A 13,259-nucleotide genomic window follows, 5' to 3' on the forward strand; every position below is an offset into this window, starting at 1 on the left:
CTTCATCTGAAACCTGCTGACACGGTTTCTAGGATCTGCAGGTCTATTTCTAGTGCCACCTGGAAGGGACCTGGATATATATGTTTGGTTACAGCTATAATGCATATTTGTCCCCTTAGTAATCGGACTAATTTATATAGAGGACTATTGCCCTAAAGCTGGCTTGATCCCACACTGTCCAGTTCACTGTAGGTGGCCACAATCCAAAGAAATGCGGATTAGATCTTAATTTCTGGTCTGTCTCGAAGTCTCCAGTTATTATGACACGAAACTTTAGGTGTGATGCTGTATTTGACTTCTAATTAGAACATGATTGTAGAGAAGAGTGTCTAATAGTGTAATGGGTCTCCTGTTTGGTGTCTAAACAGAATATAATTTGGTAAAATAGTGTCTATGTATTGTATATATTGAGTTTATTGTGACATTACATGCAGTTTCAAAATTTGGATGTGTGGCATCTAATTAAGAAATAACTGTGTTTTCTTGCTGTCTGATGAACGACATGTTATTTACATTTCTTTTGGTCAAATTTGATATAAACTACAACGTGTAACGCCCTATAAGTGCACTAAAAAATAAAGTGCGACCTTTGTGGCTCCAATAGAAATCAGCTGCTTGATTCATTCGGTATCTTTCCAGTGTGTTATTGTGGGGATTAAAGCAAACACCTTACAAGCATTTATTTTCAAAATCCAGGTTTATTTTCTTGTAATTTTACAGACCACGTAATTCCACTACATAAAATCAGTCTGAAAAATGACGAGAACAAAAATACTGAGCATCACATGAGTCAGGTTGAGGAGGCTGGACGGTCACATCAGCATGAAAGATTAGAATTTAATTTTATGCTTAAAATAATGAAGGTAACACTGCAAACAGGGATAGTGGGTCATGATGAAAACAAAACAAGATGACAGCAATGTGTGAAGACGTTACAAAAGATTGGTGAAGGTTAAAATTCATGAAAGTCACTTCAGAAAGATTTTATATAATAGATTTAAACCTTGGCTTTAGAGTAATAAAACCCAGAGCTGCTGCCTTCCCCGAACTTAGTCAGTAGAATAGAGCAGGAAGCCAGTGAAGGTGTTGTAGTGGCTGCTGTTGTCGCAGAGGAAACATCCGATGGGCAGGTTGACCGCCACCTTGTCCCCGGCCTTCAGGTGGAGGGCCACAACAATGGTGGCGCTGTCCTCTTGGTCTTGCATGTTTTTTTCGCTGGGTCCCGCCACCACCTTGTTGTTAACCATCAGGCTGCCGCAGGCGGCCAAGGTGTTGCCAGGAGAGCCGGCATCGCTGTAGACGGTGAGGGCGAGGCTGTAGACGCCAGAGCGGGGAACAGTGAAGATACCAGTGTTCACGTTGTAGCCGCCTCCCAGGTTGATGAAGACGTGTTTGTACATGATGATCCTGTCGTCGCGGAAGGGCCCGATGCATTTCAAAGTGTCGTCATTGCTCAGAGCGACGGAGAAGGCGCTGCGGCTGGCTGGAGATGGAGAAGGGAAGAGATGTATGTGTCAGGAAGTTTCTCTGGGAGAAGCTGGGTCATATACTAAACGTATGGAGAAGCATCTGATCCACTGTCTTCTGGTTTGTATGGCTCAGGCATGTGTCTCACCTCTGACATTGTTGAGGACCGTTTTTGTTTTCATCAGTTCCTTCTCCAGCTCGCTGAGGCTCATGTTAAAGAACTCCTTCATCCTGTGAATCTGCTGCTGCATCAGACAGCAGCCACACGTCGCCTGGTCCGTCACACACACTGAACGCACACACACACACACACACACACACACACACGGTTACAGAAGGTGAACACACACATATTGACCGTTATTCCAATTACTTCACTTCCGACTCATTTCCTTAACAATCTCTCACCATTTCCTTCGTTGGGACCTGCACCTCCTCCATTGTCTGTGTTTCCGCCCCAGGTAAAATCCGGTTTGGCCAACGCTACTTCCAACAGACAAAGCAATACGATAGCTGGGAGAGGAAGAGCAAAGAGAGGATGAAAATTAAAAGTTTATCCTTACAACTTAAGACTTCCGACCATCTCCTTGCACTGCCTCGATACTTGTAAAGGCTTTTTTCAGCTTATATCAAGTCTCACCTCTCATGGTGATGCTGGCAACGGATGATAGCGTCAGAAGGCAGAAGTTCTGGTGGACTGATACAGGGTCAAGAGCAACACCTATATATATGCAGTATACATGTTTCCCAACAACTCTTTTCTTTTGGCTTTCACGTAGCTCCTCCCCGTCTCTCCCTCTGTGCTTTCATGCCTATACATTCACTCATTTCTGTTTTGAGTGGGGGCTTCGCAGACGCATACACATCCTCCAGGTCTTTGTGTTGTTATTGTAGGTCAGGTATCATCTATCCCCCGAAGCTAGCTGTCCACGTGGGTCTGCGTTCCCATCAACACACTGAGACAGCCTCTTCCTTCAGGTGTTTTTGGTCACATTAAAAGACATCCCAGTGTTTATACTGTTATTTCTGCGTCTCGCTGTGCCCTCAGCGTTTATTACATCTGCCAAGTTTGTTCAACTTTTTATCAATCAGGACAGGACACAAGGTGTTGCAGCCACATGTAAAATGAGAGTCCCCTTGTCCTCCCTTGAATAGGGTTAGGTTACTGAGCAGCACAAAGCACGGCAATTGTTGATGAGTGTTTGGAACAAGAGAGAAAAGATTCACAAAATAACGACTAATTAGAAAGAATTTGACTCAAAATTAATCTTTGATTGGATAAGAATCACAACTTTTCATCACAAGGTTATTAACAACACCTTGTCAAGATAAAGAAATGAGTAAACAAAAGATCACTGACGGGTTTTCCAAATCCACGAGGGAGGACTAAAGATATTAGAGATAACTACAGAATGGAGGTTTAGGGATCCAGGTCACTGAAACGTAGGAGTTAAAGATAAGATCAGCAGTGGGCCGGTTAGGCTTTTAGTCACATAAGAGGGACAAGAAATCAAAGAGAACCTGCATGTAAAAGAAAATCAGCAATGTTAAAAAAAAACAAGAGATCTTATAGATGAAATGTGTTTATTACTCTTTCATTTTCATACAAAGACATGTTTAGAACATTTGGAGAATGTTTCTGTTTCCTCTCTCCAACTTCTTCATCAAAATTTCAGCAGCCTTTCATTTATATACAACTCAGTCTAACTGGCAAATCGTCACTGCATCCCCTATTCCTGCCCAGAACCTGAATCCTGGGTACAGTGGGCCGCTGAACTCTTCCTGGTGCCGGTGGATCAGGTTGGCCTGGTTGTTGGCGATGCCGTAAAAGGCCAGAATTCCTGCGTGCTGGTCAAGATAGACGCCGATCCGTCTGCACTTAGGTGAGCCCAGCAGCTTTTCCTTGCCATCATGCCAGAAGGAAAAGCCGGTCCCAGACCAGTACAGGCTCCAGGACTGAGCATTGTGGCCCAAACGGCTCTTGTCATCAGAACCCTTCCGTTCTATCTCTTTGTAGGCAACACCAATGGTGACCTGTGGGACAGAGAAAGTGGATTAGGAAGGGAAACAAATCCTGGTGACTGCAGAAGATAGTGAGGCATAAAAAAAATCATCTGCAGAACCTGAAACCAACACAGATGTTTGTGAACAGACTTAGAAATGTCATCAGCTTTGCAGGCCTGTCTGGATTTGTAAAGTGATAATTCATCCTAAGGGGGGCATGAATGTGTGTCGCAAATTCAGTAGCAACGCAACCAAAAGCTGTTTCCCTCAAAACATCTCATGATGGTACCGTAGGAAAAACTAGGAGATAACTACATCACTGTTATCACGTCCTCAACTGCATTCATCCCCTTCCATTAAAGAAAAGCCAAAATTCACAACAGTCACTCAAATAACTAGAAACTGACAAAACTAATAATAAATAAAAATTTGCTAAATTAGAATTTAGTAAAATAAGACATTGCTTTTGAATTGTGATTGAAAAGAATAATTTTAAAAACACAAACAAAACTGTCCTGGACAAATGAGAGCACTTTGCTGATGAGCAGTGGGTCAGAATACCTGTCAACAGGTGCAGAAGTCAGACTGAGAGTTACAGGAAACACCTGATGGCAGTGATTGGCTCAAAGGGGTTGCTCAACTAAATATTAGTTTATGAGTCCCATCATGCTTGTTTTTTTTTAAAAATATATATTTCTGTTGAACCACATTTCAAAAGCAATGTCATGATTTTCATTAAATTTTCATTTACTCTTGTTAGTTTCAGCTTATTTCCATGACAGCTGTTTTTTTCCCCCCTTCTTTAATGGGAGGGTATGAATACATTTGAGGACATCTGTTGTCAAGGCCTAATTTCAATAGTGATCTATTATTAGATTTTATTGTAAACTCAAGTATTGCACTGTCATCGCTAGACTTGAGATCAAAAATGGGTCATAAATACCATTTGCAGGTCAAATGATGAAGTTTAATCGTGTCAATAAAGGGAACTGGTGGTCTTAAATTTTCCAATAAAAACACTTGGGTCTGGCTTAAAGAGCCTGTACTGAGCTTGTTTACAGGTGTATAATTTTGTTTTGGGCTTCTACTAGAATATGTTTGGTTCACAAGAAACACTTTCTTTTCCTCATATCGTACCATAAGGAAATAATGTCGAGCTGTGAGGCAGCTGCTCATTCTTTGTTGGAGGCCAAACCAGGCTTTATGCAGAAATGTTACATAAATAAGTCACAGAAGAAAAGCCGAGCCAAACAAAGTGTTTGTAGGGAGCAGTTTTCTTTTTCTGTGAGGAGAAAATAACTCCCTTTCATGTGGACTTACAACTTTCATCATGCACAGAAAATGTACAGTGATGTAACACAAAAAAAGAAAAGGAAATCCCAAATGACAGAGTATGGGCTGTTTAAACTATGAACTACGATGCTGAGGGATTTCTTGTAGCAGGAAATGTAACTCTGTACATTGATGAGACAAAATCCAGGTCAGAATTAGCTGAAATGGATCAGTTGACTGTTACGTCATTCCACTGCTTTCTCCACTAACGTTTTCGGACTATATCTATTTAATATGCTTTAAAATCTGGTGAAAATTTTTGATGAAAATCTGTAAAAACCAAAAGCAGTGAGCATTTTTTTTTTTACCCAAGGTTTTGTCAGTGCTGTCTAATTTAAAATACTAATCACCTACTGCTGTTATTGAATGAGACTTCAGACGACGACTAGTTCAGAGTGAGGCAGCCAGGTCAGTTTTATCATGTCCACACCACAGCAGCATTACTAAAACACACAGCAATTAACCAAAGCCTGCTTTTATTTAAGGCAGCCAGTTTGCTGAAATTGTTATTACACACCAGCAGGCATTTTGGCTTGTTATAGTAGGAAAAACACTTTTTTTTTTTTACTACTAACATCAACAAATGGCTTGTTAAAGCCAGCATTAACAAGACCCTGAAACCAAAGCAGCTAAATGGAACTCAACCACCTTTAAGTTTATTGTTTACACCAACGTTTTTCCTGCTGTGACATGTCAAATTGTGAAAATGCACTAAGTCAGTGGAGATATCCATCTTCAGCGTGAGATCAGTACACTGTGCACAGGAAGGTGTTTCAAAATGTGAAAGAGAAAAACGGTCTGTTCTGATGAAAAAGGTACATTTACATCAAATTATGCTCCAAAGAATTTGGGCTGGGCCTTTAATCCAGAATGTTCTATGTATACAGCTCATTCCTTTTTCTGACCGGCTGCATGTCCAGGTCAAGTACATGTTAATGTCACATGTTTGTCAAATAATTCAAATTTAACAAATCCTCATCAAAAAAATAAAAAATTCCCAACAAAGTCTATTTTTCAGAGATTAATCAAATTGAATGTTTGTTTACGGTTTCTAAATTAGTAATGCTTGTGATGGTATGACCTTGTGCAGTTTGGTAGAATACCGTCATGTCTCTTCATGTACGATTTTATGATGCGCTTTAAGATTGGAAACCCCAGGAACACTAACAACCATCCATCCATCCATCATCCATACACCGCTCAATCCTCACTAGGGTCACAGGGGGCTGGAGCCTATCCCAGCTGACTGGCAGCCCCACTAACAACCACTATAGTTAAAACTATTGGCATCCAAATGAATAAACCAAAGGTTAACAGAAGGATTAGAGACACAATGTTGTTTCCAGCTTCGTCTGACCAGCCTACTTATTACTGTGGTTATTCTACTTAGCTTTCAAATTTAAAGTAGTCTCCGTCTGTGGCTGGAGAGCTCTTTCATAACCACCACTAGTAATTTCTGCAAACAGGACTCTACAATTATTTTACGTCATATTCTGTCAAACTTTGCGGAAAGATTTCTATGAAGTATGAAGTGTGCACGTCTCATAGTTCTAACTTGTGTCTAAGCATTCACCTTCTGGCCAGTCCACTCCGCCTCCCAGTAGTAAGGACTCCCTCCCAGCGGCTCTCTGCAGAGAACCTGCCTCCAGAACTGGAAGCGTTCAGGATGGTCCGGTGGGTTCAGGTTCTCCGCCCGCATCGTGGCCTTATGACCGCCGTCTGACAGCTGCACGTGTCGATACACCGTGTTGGGGTCCATGGTGGGTTCAAAGCGAACTGAAGGAAGTCGATGCATCTTAGCAACAACTCTGAACCACTCTGAAGGCTTTAACACTGGGGTTCATATTGTGGAAACTGACATACTCACATTTTAACATTTCTCCTCTAGTTTTTGGTTCTGGATTCGCCAGTCCAGTTGTTTTTACTGAAGATGCTGAGACAGAGAAGAAAGATATCGATACAGCACTGCACTGGTAAAAAGTCACATTTAGCTGGTGGTGTCTTTTCCCACTCATCCAGTCAAAGCTCAACTGGCCTTTTTCTAATGCTTTTATATTTACCTTGAGGTCGGGGAGGAGGGAAGGGTGCAGGGGGGGCTGAGGCTTTATATCCAGAGAGATGGGGAGAGAGGTAACAAAGGGAACAGGTAAACCAAAGGAAATCACAACTACATGGCATATACAGTCCAATATCATTTACACTTTCTTCTTGTGTGTTGCAGGTATTTTGATTCTGAAGACACATGGGACCGCTGGGCCTTGAAGGCTAATATTGATTTCTAACTTACCTTGAGGCCTTGGAGGTGGCAAAGGAGGAGGGTTTACTGTCGACTCATACACTATAGAAGAGAGAATGAGTTGTGAGAAACACGTCTGAAAGTGTCCTTTTCTTCTATCAGTCAAAACAAACTTGTCTCTCAGCTTGAACTCATTCAGTGCTCATGTTGCGCCGGCTGATCTGGGTGAGGTTACCACACCTGTGTCTTGGACAGTGGTCCGACCTGAATGATCAGCTGTTGTTGTGCCTGCTGCTGCTGCTGCTGCTGCTGGTGCTGGTGCTGGTCCTTCACCATTGGGTGCTGAAGCCACTGAGTCACGGTTCACTACAAGAAAAGGGAAAGTTCTGACTATCTGAAGAAGAGAAGAGAAGAGAAGAGAAGAGAAGAGAAGAGAAGAGAAGAGAAGAGAAGAGAAGAGAAGAGAAGAGCTGACCTATTGTGGCGATCTTGGCCAGGCTGGCTTTGCAGAGGTCGTGAACCGACTCTTGCAGCTCTTTCATGGCTGAGCGGATGGAGGCGACCACAGCCTCCTCCTGCCTCAGCACCGACTCCCCCGTGGCTCCCGTCTGACCCAGCGGCTCCATGGTGAGGAAATTCTTGAGAGCAAATGTCACCAAGTTTCACAGTTAAAAACAGCAGTTCTTGTTTTGAATGAAACCTACTTCAGTATCACCCTGCTTCACACTCATTACCTTCAAGAAGCAGATGTCGTCCTGCATGTCAGCCAGTCTGCTCAACTCTTCACTCTTCCAGCGGAGCTGCGCCACCTCCTGCTCCATGCTGTGTATCTGCCCCTCGACCTGGCTGCCTAAGGAGGCCTCATGGCCGCAAAGCAGCTCACCAACCTCTGAGCCTGTTTGATTCACATTCTTTTCTAACTCGGAGAATAAATCTGCGCTCTCGTTCTGCAGAGCCTGGACCAAGGCCTGGTGGAAACAGGAAGCGAAGGATGTTGTGCAAAGGTGGTACAAAGGACATGTAGGTCATAGCCAAAACAAAAGACGTCATAAAGGGTGACTCATTACAAAGGTTTCTGCACAAAGATGCATATATTCCACTTACCTTGTGCTGACGAGCAGAATGTGGAACCTCCTTCAGCTTCCTCTCAGTCCCCTGGATTCTTCTGCCTACCTCTGCCTGCATCTGAACAAGCTCTTTCTACACACAGACACATACAGCACGGCTTACAGGAGGATACACACATCGTAGTGATGTCACAAAATATTTTTGGTAGAAAATCATTTTAAAGAAGAGGAAGAACCCCGGCAAAGACAGCAAAGACTCTTGTTTTACAAGTATGTCAAGTTCAGCTTCATTTTGGAAGACTTGTGACAACACTGTCTTTGATTCACCCACACCTTATTTTAGACGTCAGCTTCACATGAAGCCAAAGACGCAACAACAAAAGGATACTAAAAATGTCACCTTTGTGAAAATTATTTTTGCCAGTTACACACCTGTCTCTCTTTCCTTTCTTCTTGTGGTTTGAGAACACGATGCCCCTTGTGTCCTTGCTGGCAACACATCTCGCACACACTCTCCTTGTCTTCATGGCAAAACAAGTCCAGGGGCTGCTTGTGTTTAGAGCAAGGTCTGGGCTCCACAGAGGGAAGCTGTGGGTACACGCTGCCCTGTCGTGGTGGCCTTATGTCCGGCAGCACTTCCAAATAGATGGGCATCGATGGCGGGGCTGAGGAGGTGGCTGTGGAGGAGCTGTGCTTGAGGCTGTTGGTTCTCAGCTTCTCCATGGCCTCCACTAGCAATGTGCTCTTTGACAGTGAGGGCCTCGGGCTGAAGACCTGCCTGCACTGGGGGCAGGTGTACTCACCCCTGCTGTCTCCTTTGTCCCAGTGGCTTGTTATACACGCCAAGCAGTACGAGTGTCCACAGGGCAGAGTGGCAGGGTCCTTCAGGGTGTCCAGACAAACCGGGCAGGCAAAGCCCTCTTCTTCAGACCAGGCTGAGGCCATGTGGAGCTGAGTGGAGTAGCGAACGATGAGCTTGGTTTTCTGGAGGTCAGACCCGGATGTATGTCTCGACGACCACAAAGATCCCTGTTTAAACACGTCTTGGATCTAAGACCGATTCAAGCAGGTCAAAAAAGTTAAAGCAAGGACACCCAAGGCTGAAATGCCAGCTCACATGAATTGCATGCTGCTAAAAAAGCAGCCTTGGCTCAGGGTGGGGCTGGTTAAACAGGTAGAGTGAGGAGTTTTTCTGTCATATGTCACAGGTGTTTCTCAGTTTGTCACAGCTTTAGGAGGATCTCGTCATCAAGTGGCAGCTTAATGTCACTGTTAAAATTAGCTGCTCGCCAGAAATGCAATCAAATATTGTTCAGACATATAAAACCAAACATTTATTTTGGGTTCCTTCAAAATTAAAACTGTAAGAAACCTTTGTTTTAGTCTACTTTAAGGAACAAGGCTGAGCTAATTCAGAGTACAAACAAGACAGACTGGTTTTTCACCTCTGCAATGCAAACATTTGGGGGTTTTCACAATGATTTCATCACCAAATAATGTGAATGCTTTGTCTCACCCATACCCTAAAATATTTGCAGAAAAAGCAGGCTAAATGTAAGACTTGTGAAACAAGTTTGGCGTCATGACAGCGCAGTGAGGGCAACAGTGACGCGCTTGAAGCTGTTCTGCGCCATATTTACTGTGGGCAGCCGGCTAGCTGGAGACAGGCCAGCTGCAGCCGATTCAACTTCGAAGGTGAGCGTTTTCTGCTTTCAAAGTACGTTTCACATTCGAACTGGGTCTGTGGCTTGTTTTCCGGCTTAGTGTGGGACATGTCGGATCCTTGTTTTTGCCCACATTAAAAATGTCGCTTCGGGATACGAATGACATTAGCTTGTTAGCTCTCTGTTGTGCTATTTTTGCTAGCTGTACTTGTTAGCCGGTTAGTTAGCGTGCCTGCGTTTTGACAGCTCGAGGCTGCAAAACCAACTTTTGTCGATAGTGGAGAAGCCTCAGGCTTAAAATGTTGGCACAATGTCATTAATTTTTATATTGGCAGCTTTGTTAATAAAATACAGCTAACTAGGTAACTATCAGCAGTAGCTAATAGCCAAAGTTTGACGGTGATGGACATACAAACTTCATCCAGTTTAGGGACTGACAGCAGGACGTTTCGTGTTGGGAGACATGTTAGTAGTTTTAAGCATCAGTTCAACGTAACGTCCAAGAATTTCAATGACATTCGTGGATGAGTGAACCTCTGAGCTCCAGTCCAGCAGCCTGTCTGCAGCTGTTCGACCCTTTTTTAAATCAACTCTTTTCTTTTGGACCAGATAACATGGCGACCACTTGTTTACTTCAAAGAGGAGGTAGCTGTTCTAGCCCACCGACACTGGTATTCTGGTATTCAGTGTTGTGTGAAATAAACCAAAAATACAACTACTTGGACAGAGTGCACTGTTTTTGTGGAATAATCCTTTACGACTGTAACGCGTTGGGTTAATTAAACCTTTATTTATTTGGACAGAAAGTACTGTTTTCAGTGAAATGAAACCTTTAAAACCATCACTGTTTTGTTAGGAAGAACTATTTAAGTGGAACAAACCTTATAAAATATAAGTACTAGGACAGAGAGTAGTATTTTGGGTGGATTCGGTGTACATTTTTGGTGGAATAAACGTTAAATACTAAAAGCACATAGACAGTCATATGTTGTGTGAAACAAAACTATTAAAACCACAAGTCATGCACTTTGGCAATCATCCAGTTTAGCAGCTGATGTTGTCAAGACCAACTGAAAATGCAGCCTCCTCCGAAACACACACGATGTACTAGATCAGCTGGGTTTTGACCTACACCATCTACTTTCAGGGCGTTTGGTTCCCTTAAATGTCATTCATGCTGCTCTAACTAGCTGATGAGCCCAATTGATTGATGCATTTACAATGACAATGTTTTTAAATTCTTTTTATAGGATGTTTAGGGGCCCTCAGATCCTGACTTGGTCTTGTCCCATAAGGTCATTGCTGCTGTTGAGAGAATCCCACCTTTCTGCTGTCGCTGAGCAAACCAGTGCTGGATGGCAGGGAGCAAAACGTGTGAAAGAATGGAGATATGAAGAAATAAATGGAAGAGGCAGCAGCAAGAATGGGTCGTCCTTGTCCACAGGGACTGCATGCTGCTCAGCACAGCTGTCTTCCTTTAGCTCCGACTGTGACGAGTATCAGCTGAGAAGGGATTCATTTGAAAACCTCCCATCCAAAGCCATTGTGTTAAGCCATCATCACAACCATCAGGCTTCTGCTGCTGCAAAATCCAAACAAACATCTGACTGTTTAATCAACATGACTTGCCCTCAGCGCTGGAGAAGGCCTTGGGACTTTTGCCGGCCTTTACTCCGCTACACCAATAAGACTCCATGTAACCCTCCTCAAGGCCATTTACAGCACAGACAGCACTTTGTTAGAGCTTTCGATCTGCCGTCTAGTACTTCATGGAACTTAAGCCACTTTCACACCAGACCACAACCCCCCTGTCAGCCTTTTCACCAAACCAGAGGTATTCATCAGGCCGCCCCTCGCGTGGCAGACACCTGGAGAGACTGCCTATCCTCAGAGAATGAAAACAGGTGTCGACAGAGCCTGGGACCCAACTTGAAGTTGTACGAGGCGGAAAGGGGTAGAAAAGGGGCAAGTCAAAGCTCTGGAAAGAATCAGGGGAGGTGGGCATCCATCCTGGTCTGTCTCTGCTCTGTTGAGGGGGAGCCTTCGTTTCTCTTCACCCTGCGCTCCAGCACGCTGAAGGGCAGGCACAAGGGAGATGTGAGGTAGGTGGGAGGCCAAACACGGGCGATATTGTTCTTGTGAGCAGAATTTGATATTCGATTACGATGAAAGTAATTTCCCCGCTGGGATTATGAGTGTTTCTGATTTCGATGTGTTCTTTCCGTTTTTGTGCAGCTTTGCTGGAGGAAAGAGTGATCCATCTGACAGAGATGTGGTGGCCACAGCCCTGCGTGAAGCCCAGGAGGAGCTGGGTGTTAACGTGGCGACGGAGAGGGTCTGGGGAGTCCTGAAGCCGCACAGGGACGCGGTGAGTTTGTGGTTTGTTTTGAATGAACTGTGACAGCTTCAGGAGAAACCTGCATTTTGAGAAATTATTTATTAGTTCACTTAGTTTGCAAAATAAATGTTTTGTATTTTATTGTTATGTTTGATAAGGGTTTACAATCAATTTAATTACTGATTAATCTACCATCATATTTTATTGTATTGTCCAATGCAATGCAATGTATTGTCCAACGAATGTGGTATACTGCCTATAACGCTTATCAGAAATTCTAGGAGCAACAGGTCACACTGTCAGATTTCGTGTTTGGTCTGACCAGTTCTCTAAATAATGACCCAAAGAAGAGAAGAGCAGCAGTTCTTTACATTTTTTAGAACCGTTTATAGTGAGACTATTTCAGTTACAAAACCTGAGTGTCTTTTACGTGTTCTCTCCAGTCAGGGATGCTTATTGCTCCTGTGCTGGCTAACCTCGGTCCTCTCGAGAAGCTGACCTTGAAACCAAACCCTGGAGAGGTAAAGTGTTCCTGCATTTTAGATCTACATGAAATAGGCAGATTGTGACTGGAAGGATTAATTGTTTTGGTGATTCTGTTTTTATTAAGTCAGGAGGTGTGATGTCACTCTGCAGTCATGCCTGACCTTAATACACACTAGACTTATACATCAGGTTGCAATCATTTTCCACTTTTTCCCCAAATGAGTTTAATATTAGATCAGCAAACTGAGCTCAATTCAGCCTATTTTCTCTCTGACATGTTTTGTGAGTTTTGAGACGAGAAGCATGAAAATACAAATTGAACAGATGATGAAACAACTACCATAAAATAAAGATGTATGATCAATCAGCCACCATTTGTCATGGGCTGATACTTGCTTTAAATAGAGTCCTCTGTAAAGGCTGATGAGATAATGCAGAACTGACGAGACAATCTGTGTATTTGCAGTTAAATTGGCTTCACATACTTCCCCAGTTTGGCAGTTCTACCAGGCGTCTAAAATAGGCAATAAATCTGGATTTTATGAGGTGTGTTCCAGGGAATTTCTTAACAGAGAAGCAACCAAAATATTTTACAACCGTGAACATTATGAGACATTTGAAGGTTAGTCTCGTAAAGGGAATACGACAGTTTTCACAGCTAGCTA

The 13,259-nt window shown here is 43.3% G+C and overlaps 3 protein-coding genes across 3 annotated transcripts in view; 1 reads left to right on the plus strand and 2 right to left on the minus strand.

Moving 5' to 3' along the window:
* Positions 1–834: 834 nt before the first annotated feature.
* LOC103369701 (complement C1q-like protein 2) lies at positions 835–2,114 on the minus strand. Its single transcript, XM_008298479.1, has 4 exons — positions 2,108–2,114; positions 1,876–1,980; positions 1,616–1,756; positions 835–1,483 (listed from the first exon to the last, which is right to left on the minus strand). Exons 1-4 carry the CDS (start codon positions 2,112–2,114, stop codon positions 1,050–1,052), a joined length of 687 nt encoding a protein of 228 aa, XP_008296701.1. The 3' UTR covers positions 835–1,049.
* Positions 2,115–3,034: 920 nt separating this feature from the next.
* On the minus strand, positions 3,035–9,063 carry ftr86 (finTRIM family, member 86). The gene is made up of 10 exons (XM_008298466.1): positions 8,539–9,063; positions 8,144–8,239; positions 7,774–8,007; positions 7,515–7,677; positions 7,280–7,405; positions 7,091–7,141; positions 6,864–6,905; positions 6,671–6,736; positions 6,377–6,579; positions 3,035–3,501 (listed from the first exon to the last, which is right to left on the minus strand). Exons 1-10 carry the CDS (start codon positions 9,049–9,051, stop codon positions 3,166–3,168), a joined length of 1,830 nt encoding a protein of 609 aa, XP_008296688.1. The 5' UTR covers positions 9,052–9,063; the 3' UTR covers positions 3,035–3,165.
* Positions 9,064–9,728: 665 nt separating this feature from the next.
* nudt8 (nudix hydrolase 8) overlaps positions 9,729–13,259 on the plus strand; it is a 5,521-nt gene continuing 1,990 nt past the window's right edge. The window contains exons 1-4 of the mRNA XM_008298468.1: positions 9,729–9,801; positions 11,021–11,872; positions 12,006–12,138; positions 12,552–12,629. Coding sequence (XP_008296690.1) covers positions 11,022–11,872; positions 12,006–12,138; positions 12,552–12,629 — 1,062 coding nt within the window. The 5' untranslated portion in view covers positions 9,729–9,801; position 11,021. The remainder of the gene's footprint in view (positions 9,802–11,020; positions 11,873–12,005; positions 12,139–12,551; positions 12,630–13,259) is intronic.

This window comes from Stegastes partitus, unplaced genomic scaffold, assembly GCF_000690725.1.
Source record: "Stegastes partitus isolate 25-593 unplaced genomic scaffold, Stegastes_partitus-1.0.2 Scaffold1319, whole genome shotgun sequence".
Lineage (NCBI taxonomy): Eukaryota > Metazoa > Chordata > Actinopteri > Pomacentridae > Stegastes > Stegastes partitus.

What these genes read in the sequence shown, in the direction of transcription:
- LOC103369701 (XM_008298479.1), bottom strand. An exon ending in AGGTCCCAACGAAGGAAATG is followed by an intron (nt 1,757 to 1,875) that starts GTGAGAGATTGT and finishes GTGTGCGTTCAG; the next exon opens with TGTGTGTGACGGACCAGGCG. An exon ending in GGTCCTCAACAATGTCAGAG is followed by an intron (nt 1,484 to 1,615) that starts GTGAGACACATG and finishes CTCCATCTCCAG; the next exon opens with CCAGCCGCAGCGCCTTCTCC.
- ftr86 (XM_008298466.1), bottom strand. Translation starts at nt 9,051, where the DNA reads ATGGCCTCAGCCTGGTCTGAAGAAGAGGGCTTTGCCTGCCCGGTTTGT. An exon ending in ACGACATCTGCTTCTTGAAG is followed by an intron (nt 7,678 to 7,773) that starts GTAATGAGTGTG and finishes TTTGCTCTCAAG; the next exon opens with AATTTCCTCACCATGGAGCC. An exon ending in CCCTCCTCCCCGACCTCAAG is followed by an intron (nt 6,737 to 6,863) that starts GTAAATATAAAA and finishes TCTCTGTCTCAG; the next exon opens with CATCTTCAGTAAAAACAACT.